Here is an 18,808-nt window from a genome sequence, read left to right on the forward strand (position 1 = left end):
TTGATATTCGTTTTCTAAAAATATCTTTATATTGTACTTATTTTGTGTTCATATTCTTTTAATGTGTTCTATGCATGATATTTTAAAATATTCTTACAACTGAGTTCTAATGCTTTTTGTATTAAAATGGCCAGAAATTTTCAACTGAGAATCATGTTAGATGTTTTCTTTACAGTCAGTTATTTATAGCATGGACATGTTCTTATATAGAATTGCCATCAATAAAGAGAATAACTAATTCTTTATGCATTAATAGGAAAGCATACACATTGTGGCATTATTTTGTGAATTAATCTTGTGTACAAGTATAGAGGTCATATTTTCACAGCCATGTACTGGAACACATGGTTTGTCATGTACTCTTATGGAGGAAATGAAGCCAATATTTGAAATAAGGATTTTCCCAGAATAATCTGGAATATATGATCATTGTAGTTAAAAGTATAGTGTGGTATATTATATGCTATTAAATATTTCTTTATGCTCTATGGAATAGATTTCATAGTAATATACATTTGGTGGGTGTGTCCCTTTTTTAGAGTAAAGATCAAACTGTCTTCTTCTTTGAAGTGGAAAAGAATTATAGGCCAATTGGTTATATTAATACTCCTGGACCTGTTTCCCAGTTAATGTGGTCTCCATCCTTTCATGTAAGTAATTATTATTTGTTTCATGAGCAAATCTTACTACATAATAAAGAAATCTGGTTGATAGAAAATAAGAGTTGTAATTACTCTCCTGAGTCCTGTAGTGGGGAACCAGGGATGCAGTGATAGAAAGATCAGCTTTTTCAGTAAAGTATTGTAGGGCATCACTCAGGAGCTCTGCCCTCTCCTCACCACCTTTTTCTTCCATTGTCAAGACAGTTATATCAGCCTTTGTTTCAACAATAGGGACTTTAGGTCAGTTTTGCTGACATTTAGAAGCTCAACTCTAAGGCAAGAGTGTATTTTACCTCACCTTTCTTCTATCTTTAATTCTGCTTTGCCCCTATTCTACCTCTATCTCCTCTTCTAATCTCCCATTGTCTCTCTCCTACTGACCACTGATGATTCAGTATTGATTAATAGACTCATTTAATGCTTCTGATTTTCCTGAGAGTGAGCATAGGATAATTCAGTCATCTAGAATATTGATTGAATATCTCAACTAGGCACTACGCTGGTACCAAGATAATAATAATGATGAATTTCATAGTTCAACAGCTACAGAATAAAGTTTAAACTCCTTAGCATATCAGATAAAAGTACTCCTTAATTTTGTGAAGGAATTACAGATTTCCGGTCTTTTTTGTCTTTGCTGTTTTAGAACTAAACACAGATGTTTTTATTGTGGTAACATGTATATTACATAAAATTTGCCATTTTAGTCATTTTTAGTGTACAATTCAGTGGAATTAAACATTTACAATGTTGTGCTACCATCACAACTATCCATTATCAGAACTTTGTCATTATCCAAAACAGAAACTCTGTACCAATTACAGAATAGATCTGCATTCCTCCTGCCCTCAGCTCTTGTTAACTTCTAAAGTACTTATAGTATATATGAATTTGCTTATTCTAGGTATTTCATATCAGTGCAAACATACAATATTTGCCCTTTTGTAAAGATACAGATTATAGACTGAACTTCAGGAATGTCTCTCAGACTGCAAAACTGGCTTAATTACCTTTCTAAATCTAAATTTACCCCTTGCATTCTTTGTTTCTGGCATAAGGGATGATTTGGGTTTCCCAAACAAGCCTCACAGTTTCATGCATTGTGTTCTTGAACTTGATCTCCCTGCCTAAAATGGCCTTTCTCTCATCACCTTGGCACACATTAATTCACTATTTTTAACATGCATACACACACAGAGACATTACATTTTCCAATATTGAGAATTTTTGTACCTATCTTCATAAGAATGATAGATAATTCCCCTTCTTGTAATGTTCTTGCCAGTTTTGGGATTCAGGTATTTCCGTTCTTATAAAAAGAGGCCTTTTCTATTGTTGGGGCCTACATTATTCTTTGTAGAGAGATTTTTAATAACATTTGATCTTTTCAATATGTAGGGCTATAATATACTAAAAGAAAACAGCTTACCCAGTGAAAATAGTCCTCAAAAATGAAGGTGAAATAAACAATGTGATGATTTAGATGAAATGAGTAAATCATATTTCCATGTAGCTCAGGATTGTGTAAATGCTTCAAAGGCAAAATCCCAGAAGAATGTTGAGCTCATTTTTTAGTATGTCCCTTTTTTTCTGGGATCTCATTCTTTCAAGTCCTAACTTTCTTCTAATCTTAAACTTCAGCTTTTGTATCTTTATTTCTGAGAGAGTGCTTAAAATTCTAGGACACCACGTTCTTGTTAACTTCTAGGTCTATGCAATAAATTGGCCAATGTCCTTGGGAGAAAAAGTTGCAGAGAATATCCAGCTCATCTCAATGAATTTCCCTTCTTGTGGGATCTTAGCCTCTTGAATGCTGGTTGGACCAGTTGCTTTCTGTCAAAATAGCTGTGTTAGCAAACTTTTCATATGTTATTGAATTCAGTTTGGTAATATTTTATTAGGATTTTTAATCTATGTTAATAAATGAAGTTGAGTTGTAATTTTCTGTCTTTATCTTGTTATTATCAGGTTTGTTATTAAGATTATTCTATAATAGCTTCCTAAGATGAGCTAGGGTATGTTCCTTTTTTCTATTCTCTTGAAGAATTTGTGCCACATTAGAATTTTGAATGTTTGGCAGACATGGTAGCAGAGTATTGGAGTTTTCTTTTTGAAATGACTGTAAGTAATGATTCAAGTACTTTAATGATTAAAGTAATATTCAGATCTAGTTTTTTTAAAATTGTATTTTGTTAAGTAGATTTTTTTCTAGGAAACTTGCTCATTTCTTTTGAATTTCAAGTGTATTGGCCTATAGATTTCATAACAGCCTTAACGTTACAGGGTCTGTAGGAATATCTCCATTTCTTTTGTTTTGCCGGTTAATTCTATTCTCTCTCTCCCAATCTTATTAGAGGTTTGTCAATTTTATTGTTTTTACAAGCACTTAAAAAAAAGATTTATTTATTTATTTCTCAGTTGTCTGCTCTCTGTGTCCATTTGCTGTGTGTTCTTCTATGACTGCTTCTATCCTTATCAGTGGCACCGGGAATCTGAGTTTCTTTTTGCTGCATCATCTTGTGACAGCTCTCCGTGTGTGCAGCGCCATTCTTGGGCAGGCTGCACTTTCTTTCACGCTGGGCGGTTCTCCTTATGGAGTGCATTCCTTGCACGTGGGGCTCCCCTATGTGGGGGACACCTCTGTGTAGCACGGTACTCCTTGTGTGCATCAGCACTGCACATGGGCCAGGTTCGCACGGGTCAGGGAGACCCCAGATTTGAACCACTGGACCTCCCATATAGTAGGCAGATGCCCTATCCATTGGGCCAATTCTGCTTCCCTACAAGACACTTTTGACTTTATTAACTCTTGTGTTTTCTATTTCATTAAATTATATTCTTTTATTATTTCCATCAATTTATTTTCTTAGAGTTTATTTTGTTCTTTTTTAAACTTCTTATATGTCTATATATACTTTGTTAATTGTTAGCCTTTTTGTTTTATATACATCTAGAGCTAGATAAACATAGATGTATCCCACGTTTTGACAATGTACTATATTCATTATACTACATTTTCATTTAGTTCAAAATATTTTTTCAGTTTCATTTTGATCCTTCTTTGACCCATGAATGATTTAAAAGTGTTTCTTGATTTTTAAACATGTTAAATTTCAAATATCATTTTATTGTTGATTTCTAGATTAATTGCTGTTTTACACAATTATTTATCTGCTTATTAAGGAGTTTTATTGAGATATATTCACATACCATATGATCTATCCAAAGTATGTAATCAATGGCTTTTAGTATAATCACACAATGTTGTACATTCATCATCTCAAAAATTTTAGAACAATTTTATTACTCCAAAAAGAAAGACTCCATGCCCCTTAGCATTCCTTTCCCAGCCCTACATAACCACTAATCTAATTTCATCTTTATAAATTGATTTATATTTACTCTTAATTGCATTTTAATAAAAGAACAAGACATATTATTTTAATCCTTTCAAATTTGTTGAGACAAATTTTATAAATGTTCTTCTTGTGCTTGAAAACGTTGTATATTCTAATTATATGCAGTTACATATATCTTTTAGTTCAAGACTTTAATTATATAGTTTAAATTTTTATATCATTTTGATTTTACATTTGCTTTTTATATCAATTGCTGAGAGATGTTTTAAAATCTATTGTTTTTTATTTTATTGTATTGTATTTTTCTTATTTCTCCCCACTCCTTCCCACCTCCATTGTCTGCTGTCTGTGTCCATTTGATGTGTGTTCTTCTGTGTCTGTTGTATTCTCATTAGGTGGCTCTGAGAACCCATCCTGGGACCTTCTAGAGTGGGAGAGAGGTGATCATTCTCTTGTTCCACCTCAGCTCCCTAGTTCACTGTGCCTCATATTATCTCTTCTCTGTGTCTCTTTTTTGTTGTGTCATCTTGCTGCGTCAGGTCTCCATGTAGGTGGCACCACTGCTAGGTGGGCTGCATTTCCTTGTGTGGGGGGCATTCCTTGTGCAGGGGCCACACCTGTGCAGGGCGACACTCCTTGTGTGTGGCAGCACTCCATGTGTGCCAGCTTGCACAAGGGCCAGGTGGCTCTGGGTATAGAACCCTGGACTTCCTATATGGTAGGTGGAAGCTCTATCAGGTGAGCCACAATCTGCTTCCCAAAATCTATTATTTTGAATGCATATTTTCCCTTGTGGTTGTCACTTTTTGCTTTATATATTTTGAAGCCATGCTATTGAGTAAATACAGAATTTAAATTGTTAATTTTCTTTTTAAAGAGTTATTTTATTTATTTCCCCACTCCCCCATTGTTTGCACTTGCTGTCTGCTTGTCTTCTCTTTAAGAGGCATTAGGAACAGAACCTGGGACCTCCCATATGGGAGAAAGGCACTCTATCACTTGAGCCACCTCAGCTCCCTGGTTTGTTGTGTCTCTCATTACCTTTCCTCTTTGGGTCTCTTTATTGCATCATCTTGTTGCATCAACTTGCTGTATCTACCCGTTGGCCAGTTTGCCTTCTCCAGGAGGTCCCAGGGACTGAACCTGGGACCTCCCATGTGGTTGGTGTGAGCTCAATCACTTGAGCCACATCGCTTCCCTAAATTGTTCATTTTATTATGGATTAAGCCTTTTCTACTTATGAAGTTACCTTTTATTTCTGGTAATGTTTATGTTTTAGATGTATCTTGTGTAAACAGTTGAGTTTTTAAAAAAATCCAAACTGATAATCTTTGTTTTTTATCTAGAGCATTTAATTCATTTACAAGTAATGTAATTGCTGTTTATTTTGGTTTTAATCTAACATATTATTTTGTGCTTTATTATCTTTTTCCCACACATATTTTCTTTATTTTTCTTTCCTTAATTTCCTTATTTTAAACTGATTCTTTATAATAATGCCAATTCTTCTACTGGTTTGAAGTTATGCATCTGTATCTGTTCTTTTAATAGTTAGCTTACTATTTTTTTTTTTTATGAAAGAAATAGTAGGCTTACAGAAAAACCATGCAGTTAAAAACTGAGTTCCAATATAGTGCCCCCTTTGACAGTTTATCTCTAATAACATTTTGCATTAGCATGGTTGCTTTGTTAAAATCGATGTAACAATATTATTATAATTATACAATTAATTGTAGGCCATAGTTTACATTAGGTTTCACTACACTGTACGGTCCTTTATTTTAAAAAAATTTATTCAGGCAACATATGTGTATGCAACCTAAAATTTCCCCTTTAAACCACATTCAAATTTATATTCAGCAGTGTTAATTACATTCACAATGTTGTGCTACCTTCATTAACATCAATCAAAACTTCTCCATCATCCAAACAGAAATTCTGTACCAATTAAGCATTAACTCCCCATTTTCAACTCCCACTCCAGCCCCTGGTAAACTTTAGTCTGGTTTCTGACCCCATCAACTTGTATATTCTAATTATGACATATCAGAGCTCATAGGATATTTGTTTGTGTCTGGCTCTCAACATGATGTCTTAAAGACTGAACCATGTTGTTGCATGTGTCAGAACTTTATTCCTTTTTATGGCTGAATAATATTCCATTATAAGTCTAAAACCTATTGTGTTTATCCATTTATCTATTGATGGACACTTGGGTTGCTTCCAACTTTTGGCAATTTTGAATAATGCCAATATGAACATTGGTGTGGATTTTTTCTTCATTCTATGAATGTTGTGTATTATATTTATTGATTTTCTTATGTTGAACCCCCTTGCGTACCTGGGATAAATCCCACTTGATCAGAGTGTATAATTCTTTTAATGTGCTGTTAGATTTGGTTTGCTAGTTTTTATTGAGGATATTTATATCTATATTTCTTGGGATATTGGTCTGTAATTTTCTTTTCTTGTGATATCTTCATCTGGCTAAGGTATTAAGGTATTGGCCACATAGAATGGGTTGGGAAGTGGTACCTTTTCAACATAATTTTGAAAGACTTTGGGCAGAGTTGGTATTTCTTCTTCTTTCAGTATTTGGTAAAATTCACCAGTGAAGCCATCTGGTTCTGACCTTTTCTTTGCTGGCTGAGTTTTGCTTACTGATTCAGTCTCTTTACTAGTTATTGGTTTGTTGAGCATTTCTATTTCATCTTTTTTTTTTTTTTTTTTTAAAGATTTATTTATTTATTTAATTTCCCCCCCTCCCCTGGTTGTCTGTTCTTGGTGTCTATTTGTTGTGTCTTGTTTCTTTGTCTGCTTTTGTTTCTTTGTCCGCTTCTGTCGTCAGCGGCACAGGAAGTGTGGGCGGCGCCATTCCTGGGCAGGCTGCACTTTCTTTTCACGCTGGGCCGCTTTCCTCACTGGTGCACTCCTTGCGCGTGGGGGCTCCCCCACACGGGGGACACCCTTGCGTGGCACGGCACTCCTTGCGCGCATCAGCACTGCGCATGGCCAGCTCCACACGGGTCAAGGAGGCCCGGGGTTTGAACCGCGGACCTCCCATATGGTAGACGGACGCCCTAACCGCTGGGCCAAAGTCCGTTTCCCTCTATTTCATCTTGAGTCAGTGTCAATAGTTTGTGTGTTTCTAAGAATATGTCCATTTCATCTACGTTATCTGGATTGTTCATATTACAGTTATTCATAGTATCCCTTTTGAATCCTTTTTATTTCTGTGCAGTCTATAGTCATATCCCACCTTTCATTTCTGATTTTACTTATTTGCATCCTCTCTCAATTTTTCTTTGTCAGTCTAGATAAAGATTTGCCACTTTTTATTGATCTTTTCAAAGAACCAAATTTTGGTTTTGTTGATTCTCCCTATTGTTTTTTAAAATGTCATCTATCTTTGCTCTAATCTTTATTATTTCCTTCCTTCTGCTTGCTTTGGTTTTGGTTTCCTCTTCTTTTCTTAAACTTTCCTGTTGTGAGGCTATGTCTCTGATTTGATATCTTTCTTCTTTTTAAATGTAAGCATATAGAGCCATAACTATCCCACTCAGCACTGCCTTTGTTGTATCCTGTAAATTTTGGTATGTTTGTTAAGTTTGGAATGTTTTGTGTGTGATATTGTTTTCATATGCCTCAGGATATGTCTTAATTGCCCTTTTGATATCTTCCTTGACCCATTGGTTGTTTAATTTCCATAAATTTGTGAATTTTCCAACTCTTTCTCTGTTTATTGATTTCTGGCTTCATTCGATTGTGATCAGCGAGGATATGGTGTATAATTTCAATATTTTAAAATTCACTGAGACCTGTTTTGTGACCTAACATATGATTTATCCTGGAGAATGATCCATGTGTTCTAGAGAAGAATGTGCAATCTCCTGCTCTTGGGTGAAGTGTTTTAAATACACTGTTAGGTCTAGTTAAGAGTATCATTCAAGTCTTGTATATCCTTTTTGAACTTTTGTCTAGATGCTGTATTGTTGAAAATAGTGTATTGAATTTCCATGTTACTCACATACAGCCACCTACTTCTACCTTAATATATGTCAATATTTTCTTGCTGTAAAGTGCATATACATTTATTATTCTCCTGTTAGGTGCATATATGTTTTTATTCTAGTTTATTCTTGTTGAATTGACCCTCCTTGTCAGTATATCATGACATTCTTTTTCTTTCACAAGTTTTTGATGTAAGTCTAGTATTATTATTGCTATCCCAGCTTTCATTTGGTTACTACTGGTATGGTATAATTTTTCTCTTCTTTCACTTTCAACCTACTTGTGTCTTTGAATTTAAGGTGAGTCTCTTGTGTACAGCATATAGTTGGGTCATGCTTTTTGACCCATTCTCTCAATCTCTGCCTTTTGAATGGAGAGTTTAATCCATTCCCATTTAACTGCTGATAATACTAGAGTTTCTTCTGCCATTCTGTTATTTGTTCTTTGCAAGTTTTGTTCTTTTTTTTTGTTCCTCAATCTTCCTTAAAGCTATATTCATATTTTTGTAGTGTACCACTGTGAGCTCTTTCTGAGTTCTTTCTTTAGGTATCTTTAATACATTTTTCTTTGTGTTTACTATAGGAATTATATTCAACATCAGAATTCTCCCCTTTTCCTTGGCGCTTGATAGTTTGACTACTATTTGCCTGAGTCTTTTTCTCTTTGTTTTTATCCTCATTGGACTTCTTGAATGTGCATATTCATATCTTTTGTTAATTTGGGGAATTTTTCTGCCATTAAGATGCTGAACATTCTTTCTTCCCCTTTTCTATTTCTTCTTCCTTTGGGATGCTAATATATATGTTGAGTGGCTTGATGGTGTCCCACTGCTCGCTTAGGCTCTGTTCACTGTTTTACATTATTTTTTTCTTTCTGCTCCTCAGCATAAATCATTTCAATTGTTCTCAAGTTCACTGATTCTTTCTTCTGCCAACTCCACTCTGTTATTGAAACTCTCTAAGGATTTTTCATTTCTGTTATTGTAGTCTTCAATTCCATACTTCTGTTCTTTTAAAAGATTTCTCTCTTTATTTAGATTCTCATATTGTTCATTCATTATTTTCCTGATATAATTTAGTTCTTTCTCTGTGTTTTCCTTTATCTCCTTGAGCATATCAAAGATTATTTTTTAAAATTCTTTTTCTGGTATGTCCAAAGTTATTTATTCTTATTTTCTGAATTTTTATCTTTTTCCTTTGGTTGTGCCATGATTTTATGTTTCTTTGTTTTTCTTGTAATCATTTGTTGCACATGATACATTTTGATATACTTATGTGTTTATTATGGGATTTAATCCCTGAGCTATCTGCCCCATAAGTTTGTGTCCATCTAGTAATTTGACAGGGATTTCTTGGAGTGACAGGAACTAACAAAAAACACAACAGCACCTTTTACAGTCTTTTCAAATTATCTCTTTGTTGGCTGGTGCTTTTCTGCAGAGTTTAGCTCTCCTCTCAAGAAAATCAGCTGAAGGTGAAATGAATAGCAGCTTCTTCTCTCTCTTCTCTGATCCTCTATTTCTCCTGGGATTGTGCTTACTCATGACCTTAGGAATTGATCAGTTTACAGGAATGCACATTGGGTGCACACACCACAGTATGCACATTGGGTGATTCTGCCCCTCAGAGCCAGGGGTTCACAATGGGAGTGCAGGATGGCCCCACATTGCACTAGTTAGGAGTTGGAGAAGGGGCTAGTAAGGATAAGGGTACCCCCAAAGTTCTCCTTCTCCTTCCATTTTTTAAAGCTTGTTTTCTTGATTTAGCACTCATGCAGTGTTTTAGTTTGTTAAGCTTCTCAAAGGAGATACCATGGAGTGCATTCGCTTTAACAGTGGGAATTTATTAGCTTACAGTTCTGAGGCTGAGAAAAATGTCCAAATCAAGGCATTATCAAAGTGATGCTTTCTTCTCAAAGACCAGCTGCTGGTGTTCCTTGACTCCTCTGCTATATGGCAAGGCACATGGCAGAGTCTCCTATTCTCTCCCTTTTCTTCTGGGTTTCATTGATTTCAGCTTCTCGCTTCTGTGGCTTTGTCTCTCTTTGTTGAATTGCATTCTCTTTTAAAGGACTCCAGTAAGAAGATTTAGACCTATCCTGAATGGCATGGGGCATACCTTAACTAAAGTAGTCTCATCACAAGATACTACTTATCACACCCATAGGAATGGAGTAACTTTAAGAACTTGCTTTTCTGGAATACATACAGTTTCAAACCACCACTCCCAATTAGTGTAGCTCTTTATTTTCTGGAGTTCTCAGGAAGATGGTTCACCAGATTTTGCTAGTTCTTCACAGATTCTGTGGGAGAATGGCACCCTGGTGAGTCTCACACTGCCTTCTTGGTTGACCAGAAGCCCGTTACCTTACATTTTGATATATGTTCTCATTCATGTAATTTTAAGTTTAATTTTAATCAGTTCTTTACCCTTCTGCCAGACAATGCAAGCACCTTAGAATCTTCCCTCTACTTTGCTTTTGGAATGATATTCTACTCTTGCATATTTTAATAATAACTATATTGTGATATTGAAAAAATAAATATTTCACAAGACATATTCAATTAATGCTTACTCACTTATTTACCCACGTATTTATGACTTCTTTGCTCTTTATTTCTCTTTGCATCTGGGAGCTTTTCTTTCTGCCTGTAGCACATCCTTCAGAACCTCCTTGCACTACATCTCTAATGTTGACAGCTCTCATTTTTTTGTGCTTTTGGAAAATTGTTCTTTCATTATTGAAGGTTATTTTTATTGGCATAGAATTCTAGATAGTAGTTATTCTCTGTTATCTATTGGTATGATTATCACTTCTTTGATGGTAATATTTCTCTTTTGGCTGTGTTTAAGATTTTCTCTTTTATTTTGGTTTTCTGCAGTTTCATTCCAATATGCCTGGATCTTGGAATTTTGGAATGTCTTGAATTTATTTATTTGTAAATCACATCAGTTTTGGAAAAATTTTAGCCAATTTGTCTTGAAATGTTGCTTTTTGCTCCCTTCTCTCTTTCTCTCCTCTGTCTGGCACTCTGATATTAAACTTTCTCAATCATATACTCTAAATCTCTTAGTCTATCTTCTGTATTTTCTAGCTTTTAAAAAAATCTCCCTGGCCATATTTTAAAGTTTTCTTCTCATCTATCTTCTACTGACTAGTTTTCTTTCAACTGTCTTACTTATTATTAAAACTACTCTCTGGTTCTTAATTTCAAATTTGTATCTTTTGGTTCTTGACATTTTATTTAGCTATTTTTCATATCTCCTTTGTTGGTTTTTATACCTTCTTGTTTCCTGTGGATATTTTCAATGTTTTCTTTTATTTGTTTAAACATAGTAAGCATAATTGTTTTTTAGACTCTGATAATTTCAGAGTTTCAAGTCTTTATAGATTTTATGTATTATCTTTGTTTCACTGATCATTTATTTCCTTCTGTGCCTGGTTATTTTCATGAACTCTGCTTGATGATATGTTCACTACTTATAAGTGAAAAACTTTGTACCTTTTTGAAAAAATTCTGAGGAGTAAAATGTGGAAGGATACCCATCAAGTTCTTAGCATTCATTATATCCAGTTGGGGAAAGAGCAGTAGAAGAGTAATATTTAGCTTTCCTTTATATATCTCTGTATTGCATTATTTCATTTGTAGCAATATTCATGTATTGCTTTTCTGATTTGGAAATCATAAAATTAAAATAAAAACTCTGCTCCTTTGAGGCCCTTGTTATTCAGTTACATAAGTTTTCTTTATATTGCTGTCATATTCTGACCAACTAGTTGATCCTGTGTGTTAAAAACTGGATAATATTCATCCCAAAAGCAAGAAAGTGTTCTGAATAATATCAACACTAGGTGGATAATTGATCAAACAGAATCAGCCTTCTGAGCTTTTTGTTCTCATCTCCAGTGATTTTTACAACTTGCACATTCCCACAGCCATCCATTGGACTCTATTATCATTTTTAAGAGCTCATGAAGATCGTAGTTACCAGGGTTTCTGAGGGGAGGGGAAGGGAAGAATTGGTGGCATGTAGGGCATTTTTAGGACTTTTTAAAAAAATTTGAGGATTAAATACCAATGGAAGAACAAGATTTTAAAGAAAAAGGTCATTGGGGAGGGACCTGGACACCATTGTGTCAACAACGCCAACTCCTTCCTTACATCATCTTCAGTAGCTGGCTACATCAGTGTGCTGATACTTTCTTCTCTCTCTGAGAGCACCTTCAGGATTTAGTTGACCTTGACCTCATCAGATTCCAAACAAATAAATTCAGATTCCTATCCACTTTTCCCTAATTCCAACTCCAGTATGGCAACGGGATTATGTATTTGAGCTAAGCCCTTTGACTGTGACTTGCCAACGATCCTCTAGCCCAGGCCTCAAAGGGCATTGGAATTGGGTTACATGATTTTGCAGTGGTGAATACAGGTCATTATACATTTTGTCAAAACCTATAAAATTGTAGGGTGTGAAGTGTAAACCATATTGTAAACTATAGACCGTGGTTAGTATAATAGCAATGCTTCAATATATGTTCATCAATTGTTGCAAATGTACCACACTTGTGTAAGATGTTATTAATAGAGGGGGATGGGGTAGGGTATCTCTCTGACATTAGAGAACTACCAGAGTAGGAGTGGCCGCAGGAACAGGATGGAAGGGAGAAAGGTTGAGATAAGAAAGTGGGATATTTGAAGAGTAGACTTTTTAGATTGAGCTCTTTTTGTTTCCTGTTAGAATTTTTTAACTTTATTTTTAAAGAAGTTTAAGATTACAGACGAGTTATATAAAAAAGATAGGGGATTCCCTTATACCCTACCCTTTAAAGCTTTCTGTTGTTCTTAAAATGAATATCATAAATCTTTATACATTTTGTCAAAATCTATAAAATTGTGTAGTGCAAAGTGTAAAACATAATGGAAACTATAGACCATGCTTAGTAGCAATGCCTCAGTAATCAGTAGTAACAAATGTACACACTAATGAAAGATGTTAATGGGGGAAAGTGTGGGAGGGTAGAGGGTAGTGAATATGGGAATCACCTATAATTTCAATGTAACATTTATGTAATCTAAAGCTCCTTTAAAAAAAAAGAATGGGTAAAAAATAAATATGAAAATCTTTAACCTTGACTAGGGAGCCCTGCATGACCACCCATGCATCCTCTTCTGTTACCATGTGTATTCCTTTCCAAACATACTTTACTTCTTGCACATCAGTCACACAGATTTTCTTCCAATTTCTTTAATGTGAAGTTTTCTCCTACCACAGGACATTTGTACATGGTATTTTCTTTGGATCGAATGCTGTCTCAAACCTTCCCCTAACCTTTTACATAATTATCTTCTACTCATCCTTCATCTCCTAAGCTCAGGTACCACCTTCTGTAGAAGCCTTGCATAACCTCCTTGATCTCATGGCACCTTTGCAGCAAGTCATGGTACCTAGTACGTATATAATACATAATTGTAGAATGAAATAAGTGAATGAATAAATGAACAATTGGAATGATTTGTCTGTGGAATATCTTGGTGGGGATTTCCCTTGCATGGTTAAATGCATGGTTTTGGAGCTTGAGAGAGTGATCTGGAATGAAAAGATTAATTTGGAATCTAATGTATGTGAGTGATAATTAAGCCTTGAGCTGTCTATAAGATTTCACAGGGAGAGTTTATAGAGAGTGAGGAAAGAGGCAGAAGGACAAAAACCTTGGGAATATTCACATAATGAACTCAGGCAAATATAGAATAAGCCATTCATGGAGGTTGAGACTGAATATGCCATCTACACCCTGCAGATTTTCCTTGCCAGTCCTAATTTTAATATTCTATTATTTTAGTTAACAGATTTCACAACTGTATGTTTGGTTTTAGAAAATATGTTGTGATATATCTAAAGGAAATAAATCTGAATCTAATTTTTAGTATAAAGAAGTTTCAACTTGATTTATTACCATTAATAACTGTGATGAGGAATTAAGTATCTTTTGAAAAAATGTTTAATACATGATATGTTTAATCTTTTTTTCCTTAGCCTGAAAATACTCTACTGATTATATGTGAGAATGGCTATGTTCTTGAAGCTCCACTTCCAGACATAAAGGAGGAATTGGAGGATCATGATATAATTTCCTATGAAATCAAAGACATGTGCTTAAAATGTTTCCATTTCACAAGTGTCAAATCTAAGATTATGGTATGGGATATCCTTGCATTATCTTCTAATGTTAAGTGCTAAAGAATATATGAAAAAAGAATAAGACATAGATTCTGAGCTAAGGGAGCTTATAATATAGTGAGAAAGCAGCTAACTGTATTAGAGGACAAAAGTGAGTAAGTATTAATATCAAGGTGCACAGAAAGAAATTTTAGGAGTGTGCAGAGAAAGGATTTATGATTCTTATGGAGGAGTTGGAGAGGAGTGAAAGATGGCTGCACAGTGGAAATATAATACCTAAAGAATGGCAAGGATTTTGAGATGATGAAAATGGTGTGGAGGGAATTAAAAGTCCTAAGGGAAGGTAGAATTATGAGAATTTTAAGTGCTTTTAGAAAATGAAGAATGGACTGCTGAAATGGAAGGGTGAAATTTGCAGAGGGGTATGACAGGAGTCTGCGACCTCCAAATGAGGCTCCTTAAATGACAGCCAAGACATTTCAACTTAATTCTTGGGCCACTGGGATCCATTGTGAAGAGGTGATTGATGTGATGAGATTCTACAAATTAGAAGATAATTCTGAAGGGTAAAGAGGATGAAGAGGTTAAAGATGGAGGGGTAGGGAGAACAATATTAGAAGGTTTTGCAATGACCAGTTGATAGATGATGAGGGTCTAAATCACAATATTACTGATATTGGAAACAATTCCCCTTGTAGATTATTTCAGTCTGCCCAATTCATGGACTGACAATGATAGGTTCTGTGAGAAATGTATGTAATGTCTCTATTAGGAGAGAAATGACTAAGTTCTATAAAACCAAGATTGGTGGGGGCAAAATGAAAAGGATAGTCATTTAATGATTTGAAAGTTTTAATGATAAAAATACATCCCCAAATTGATAATTATTTTTAAATGACATTATTTGTCATGTCAGAATATGAGTTTTTCTAGGACCCTATCTTCCTTCTATTCTCTTTTTCACCCTCAATTTTGTAGATGAATGAATGTGATTACAGTTGTTTTTATATCTTCCTACTGTCTCTTTTGCAAAAGAGATTTATTGAAATTGAAAAGAGAAAGAAACAAAAGGAGTTGAAGGAGCAGGAAAGGGAAGAAAGGAGGAAGCAACTTATAGAAGAGATGGGAGAAGATGGAGAAAAGTATTTTCAGGAGCAGGAGGAAGAGGAGACAGAGGAAGAGGAGCCATTACCTGAACTCTTTATTCCTTCAACTCCTTGTCACATCCTCTGTGGATTTTACTCTGAGCCGAGGAAGTTCTGGCTTTCTTTGGTGAGTCATATTGATAATTTTTATCTTGGTCCTATCCCAATATCCTTGCTTTCTAGCACATTTTTTCTTTCTTACTGTTATGATAAGACTTCATTCATTAGCTGCTATTGAAGAATTGCGTTTTGATGAATGAATATGGGATACGGTTATTTTTATATCATCTGATTATCTCTTTTATATGTCTACTTGTTATATCTATTGTCATCTATGACAATCATACATGTTCCAGGCAGGTCAAATGGGAAGAGTCAAGGGTAGAAGGGCAAAGGGCTAAGTGGTTTGCCAGTTAGGTCTGTTGCTTTTTAATTTTTAAAGTAATAGTCTTTTCATGGTAGCACCATTCTATAGACCTTGCTTACACCTTGTTATCTAGAACTGTGCCATGTGGCCACATGGAAATTTGGAAACATATTTTTTGATGGGAACATTGCTAACCTGAACAAAATTGAGACTTGGCTAAGAAGGAAAAAAGCGAAAAATGGATATTGAGGAGGCAAGTTTTCAGGGGCTATCCCAATGTCATAACAGTATATCCTCTAGTTATATATTATCTAGTCCTGTCATAGAACATTTTTTCTATCACCAAGAAAGATTTCCTTTATTATAAATTTGCTACAATTTCAGTTCCTCTACCAAAAATGTAATAATTAACAAAAAAGATATGTGAAAGATCATTATAAATTCATAACTGGTCCCAAGTCTTTGGCCAGGTTAAGAGACTGAGTAGCCAAGGACTGTTGCTTTAAGGAGTGATGAAGATTGAATCCTCCCCTTTTCCCAGAAATCTACCTTTTAGAAAATATTCTAAGGAAAGTAGTAGTAAGAAGAATGGAAAGTAATAGTGGAAGCACCATGTAACTCCATTTATTAGTGCCTTTACCCTTTCTGTCTTTTGATTTTTTTTTTTTTTGGTACTAGAGAAGTTGTAGGTTAACAGAAAAATCATGCATAATATACAGGGTTTCCATATACCCTTCTATTATTAACGCCATGCATCAGCATGGTATATTTGTTATAATTGATGAAGAAATATGATATAATTATATTATTAACTATAGAACATAATTTATATTAGGGTTCACTGTGTTGTACAGTCCTAGATATTTTTTTAATGTTATTATAATAACATATTTAGAGCTAAAATTTCTCCTTTTAACCACATTCAATATATAATTCAGTGCTGTTAATTATATTCATAATGTGCTACCATCACCACAAATCCATTTTAAAACTTTTTGATCATCCAAATAGAAATTCTATACAATTTAAGTATTAACACCCATTTCCTCCCCACAAACACAGTCCCTGGGTACCTATATTATAGATTCTGACTCTATGGATTTGCTTATTCTACTTGTTTAATATCAGTGAGAACATATAATATTTGTCCTTTTGTGTCTGGCTTATTTCACTCAACATGATGTATCTAAGGTTCATCCATGTTGTTACTTGTATCAGAACTTCATTCCTTTTACTGATGAATACTATTTCATTGTATGTATATACCACATTTGGTTTATCCATTTATCATTTGATGGACACTTGGGTTGCCTCCTTTAGCAATTGGGAATAATGCTTCTAAGAATATTGTTATGCAAATATCTGCTTGAGTCCCTGCCTTCTATTATTTGGGGTATGTTTCTTCCCATGGGATTGCTGAGTCATATGCTAATTCTATATTTAATTTTCTGAGAAACTGTCAGACTGTCTTCCAAAGAGGCTGCACCATTTTACATTCCTACCAACAGTGAACAAGTGTTCCTATTTATAAATCCTCTCCAAAACTTGTAATTTTCCATTTTTAAAATCATAGCCATTTGTGTAGATGTGAAATGGTGTCTCATTGTGGTTTTGATGGGCATTTCCCTAATGGTTAATGATGTTGAACTTCTTTTCATGTGCCATTTCTATATCTTTTTTGGGCAAGGCTTTTGTCCATTTTTAAATTTGGTTGTTTATCTTTTTGTTGTTCAGTGGTAGAATTTCCTTATATATTCTGGATGTTATACCCTTATTGGAGATGTAATTTCCAAATATTTTCTCCCATTGTATAGGTTGTTCTTCCATGATAAAGTTCTTTGATGCACAAACATTTTTAATTTCGATGAGGTCCTTTTTGTTTATTTTTCCCTCTGTTGCTTGTGCTTTGAGTATAAGTCTAAGAAACCATTGCCTAACATAAGTTCCTAAAGATGCTTCCTTACATTTCCTTTGAGGAGTATTATAGTCATAGTTCTTACATTTCGATTTTGATCCATTTTGAGTTGATTTTTGAATATGGCATGAGGTAGGGATCCCCTTCGTTCTTTTGTATATAGAGATCCAGTTTTCCCAAAAACATTTGTTGAGGAGATTCTTCTTTCCCAATTGAGTGGTCTTTGCCCCCTTGTCAAAAATCAGTTGCCTGTAAATGTGAGGGTTAATTTCTGAGCTCTCATTTTGATTTTCTTGATCTACATGTTTGTCCTTGTGCCAGTACCAATCTGTTTTGATTACTGTAGCTTTGTAATAAGTTTTAAGATTAGGAAGTGTGAGTCCTCCACCTTCATTCTTTTTTTTAAAGATGTCTTTTTCTATTTGGGGTGGGGCCCCTTACCCATCCAAATAAACTTGGTGATTGGCTTTTCCATTTCTGCAAGGAAGGCTGTTGACATTTTGATTGGGATTGCATTGAATCTGTAAATTGTTTTGGGTAGAATTGACATTGTCACAATAATTAGTCTTCTAATCCATGAACACAGAATGTCCTTCCATTTATTTAGGTCTTCCTTTATTTCTTTTAGCAGTATTTTGTAGTTTTCTATGTATTAGTCCTTAGTTACATTTATTCCTAGATATTTGATTCTTTTAGTTTCTATTGCAAATGGAAACATTCTTGATTTCTTCTTCTAATACAAGATATTTACTAATTTCCCTTGCAATTTCCTCTTTCACCCACTAGTTAAGAATACATGGTTCAATTTCATATATTTGTGAATTGTGCACTTCTCCCTTTTTTTGTTGATTTCTAGCTTCATTCTATTGTGGTTGGAGAAGATACGTTGATGATTTCAGTATTTTTTAAATTTGAGACTTGTTTTGTGACCTATCCAATGGTTTATTCTGGAGAATGATCCATGTACACTTTAGATTAATGTGTATTCTGTTGCTATTGGGTGAAGTGTTCCATATATGTCTATTAGGTCCAGTTGGATTAGAGTATCATTCAAGTCTTCTATTTCCTAGTTGAACTTGAGTAGATGTTTTGACCCTTAATTTATTTCCTTTAAAGAATCCCTGATCTATATAGAGAAAGCAAGCAGTTAGGAACAAGATAGCTCTTCCA

The 18,808-nt window shown here is 34.5% G+C and overlaps 1 protein-coding gene across 2 annotated transcripts in view; it reads left to right on the forward strand.

Annotated features, from left to right (window-relative positions):
* CFAP44 (cilia and flagella associated protein 44) overlaps positions 1–18,808 on the forward strand; it is a 216,979-nt gene that overhangs the window by 71,090 nt on the left and 127,081 nt on the right. For both annotated transcript variants that reach the window (XM_004475584.4, XM_058295842.2), the window contains exons 15-17: positions 540–650; positions 14,068–14,229; positions 15,247–15,483. In XM_004475584.4, coding sequence (XP_004475641.2) covers positions 540–650; positions 14,068–14,229; positions 15,247–15,483 — 510 coding nt within the window. The remainder of the gene's footprint in view (positions 1–539; positions 651–14,067; positions 14,230–15,246; positions 15,484–18,808) is intronic.

The sequence above is a fragment of the Dasypus novemcinctus genome, chromosome 4, assembly GCF_030445035.2.
Source record: "Dasypus novemcinctus isolate mDasNov1 chromosome 4, mDasNov1.1.hap2, whole genome shotgun sequence".
NCBI classification, from domain to species: domain Eukaryota; kingdom Metazoa; phylum Chordata; class Mammalia; order Cingulata; family Dasypodidae; genus Dasypus; species Dasypus novemcinctus.